A 2,737-nucleotide genomic window follows, 5' to 3' on the forward strand; every position below is an offset into this window, starting at 1 on the left:
ATATTAAAGAGGTTTCTAGAATTTCCTTCTTACATCTGCGGAATATTGCAAAAATTAGATCCTGTCCAGGGGTGATGCTGAGAAACTAGTCCATGCATTTGTTAATTCAAGGCTGGACTATTGTATTTCTTGCCTATCAGGAAGTCCACAAACTGTAGTTGAAAGCCTTCAGCTGATCCAAAATGCTGCAGCCAGAGTTCTGATGAAAATTAAAAAGAGAGATCATATCTCGCCTATCCTGGCTTCTCTTTATTGGCTTCCTGTTAAATCAAGAATAGAATTTAAAATCTTCCTTCTCACATATAAAGCTTTAAATGGCTAAGCTCCATTATATATCAGAGATATGATTGTTCCTTATGTCCCTAACAGAGCACCTCGCTCTCAATCTGCAGGTTTACTAGTGGTTCCTAGAATTTCTAAAAGTAGAATGGGAGGCAAATCTTTTGGTTATCAGGCTCCTCTCCTGTAAACCAACTACCAGTTTTAGTCTGTGAGGCAGACACCCTGTCTACTTTTAAGGTTAGGATTAAAACTTTCCTTTTTGATAAAGCTTATAGTTAGAGTGGCTCAGGTTATCCAGAGCTATCTTTATAGTTATGCTGCTATAGGTAAACTAAAAGGTAAAGTTCGCTTGTCTCAGTCAACTTCACCTAAAAGCCTCTAAAGCTAGTTCCTTCAACATCCACCTAAGTCCAGGCATTTAAATCACTGATCTGTACTGTTGTTTGCCCTCTGGTCAGCTTGCCAGTCCTGCTCTGATCAGCACAATTCAATCCGTTAGAAGTGATCCGGTCAATATTTTTTTTAGTTCTGTAGCTCTAAATGAGAATATGTGTTATTGAAATCAAGGCTCCCTTCATTCACACACCAGTGGTGGGTGTTCAGGGCCTTCAAGCCGTTCACTGCTGGCCTCAATCAGTATTACTAAACAACATCCATAATCTAGACTTTAATTTTCTTCTATCCGAATGTATTAATTTATTTCAAACAATTAATTCCTCTTAATTTTATTGCATCTCTATTGGCTGCGCTGCTTCCATTACATCTATTTAGTTGCTATATTTTTTGTCCAATCAGATTTCTGCCTTAGAGTGTTGCAATTTCAATCAAATCTGCCCAGGGCCTCAGAATGACCTGCGTGCCTAAATTCATAGGAGCTTAAATGATCTATGAAGATGTTTTCAGTTTCAAGTATGTCACCTACGCTGAAGGAGGAAAGGCGTGGTCTAAAACTGAGGGACAGGCCCCTCCTGAATAACTTCATATTTAAACAGACACACACACATATTTGTGTCTTCTTTAGAGAGATAGGTATAACTGACTTGTGTACCAGCAGCAAGATGCTTCTCTTCACATTGGTTCTTGGGTTCTTGTTTTACCAAAAAGGCAAGTTCTTGATATTTTTTAAAAACATTTGCTGAATTTGCTAGTTTCATTTTTAAGTTGGTTTCAACATCCTTCCTTCCCCTTTCTCCTGATACGAAACAAAATGATTTATCTTATTTGTGGTTACATTGTTAAGATTATTTTTGTTACCAATTATCTTCCTTCTACTCTGTAATTAACCCCTTTTTTGTCATTTTTAAGACTTGCACTTTGACATTTAGAAATATTGCAGTAACACAGTTTATTTAATACAAAACTAAGAATAAAATTATACTTTCTCCTTTTTTTAATTAGCTGACGCCCTGAACTGTTATCAGTGTATACCAGATTCCTCTGGGAATTGCACGGAGGGAACAGCTACCTGTGCCACACAGAGTAATCGGTGCATAGCATTGACAACTGCTGTCTTTCAAGGTACATAATTATGTAATTTCTATTTGATAGTGGTCCTTTATTTATTTCCACCACTTTTTAAATTATGTGTTCTCTGCGTATAGGTAGTAGTAAGCTTAGTGAGGAAAATGCCAAAGGTTGTGGTGTGCCTGAAGGGTGTGTTGATGGATCCCTCAACCTGGGAACAGCCAGAAGTGTGCTGAAAACCACCTGCTGCTCAACAAATCTCTGCAACACAAACTATCCAGGTAAAATTTCCCTCGTTATTTGTTTGGAAACTTTGCAGTACTTTGCAGCATTTTCATATTGATAGAAACAACTCATGTTATCTGAGATTGAAGAAGTCTTGAGAGAAAATACTTTGTCATAGAATAAATTAAAGATAAAATGACATTTGGAAAATTATTTCCAAGGGGGAAAAGCTCTCTCAAAAATACATTTTTATTAGCAAATATTGTTTGAGTGGGGTTAAAAGTCTGCTGTGGAGCTGGACAGATAGCTGGCATCCATCTTGTTCAGTATTCCAGGCGAGGTGCTGTTAATCTTGAAGTCACCAAATCACCCCTTACAGATCTCCTTATTTTATTTTCAAAATTATTTTTCTTTGCAGTTTGCTTTTTTTCTTAAATAAAAAATAATAATAAATAATAATAAAAATGAATAAAAATACATAAATAACTCCATACTTTAAGAAATAAATATAGGAAGAGATTAAAAACGTATTGAAATATTGACTGATTGTATAATTTTAGTCCCGAATTTCTTTTCATTGGCTGAACTATCTTTGTTTCTTAGCTGTTTCTTCTAATCCCCCTCCAAATGGCAAAAAGTGCTACTTCTGTGATGGACAAAGTTGCAATAATACTCTTATTTGTGTAGATGATGAAAACTACTGTGTCAAGGCAACAGGTAAGAGCTTCATTATAATCTTCAGAAAAATGTTAGTTGTGGATAAAAG

The 2,737-nt window shown here is 35.9% G+C and overlaps 1 protein-coding gene across 1 annotated transcript in view; it reads left to right on the forward strand.

Moving 5' to 3' along the window:
* Window positions 1-2,737, forward strand: part of LOC107103219 (urokinase plasminogen activator surface receptor-like) — an 11,593-nt gene that overhangs the window by 1,166 nt on the left and 7,690 nt on the right. Inside the window, exon 2 of the mRNA XM_015402794.1 lies at window positions 1,884-2,027. Within this exon, the coding sequence (XP_015258280.1) occupies window positions 1,884-2,027 (144 nt within the window). The remainder of the gene's footprint in view (window positions 1-1,883; window positions 2,028-2,737) is intronic.

This window comes from Cyprinodon variegatus, unplaced genomic scaffold (genome assembly GCF_000732505.1).
Source record: "Cyprinodon variegatus isolate N-32 unplaced genomic scaffold, C_variegatus-1.0 Scaffold1398, whole genome shotgun sequence".
In the NCBI taxonomy this organism is placed as follows: Eukaryota; Metazoa; Chordata; class Actinopteri; order Cyprinodontiformes; family Cyprinodontidae; genus Cyprinodon; species Cyprinodon variegatus.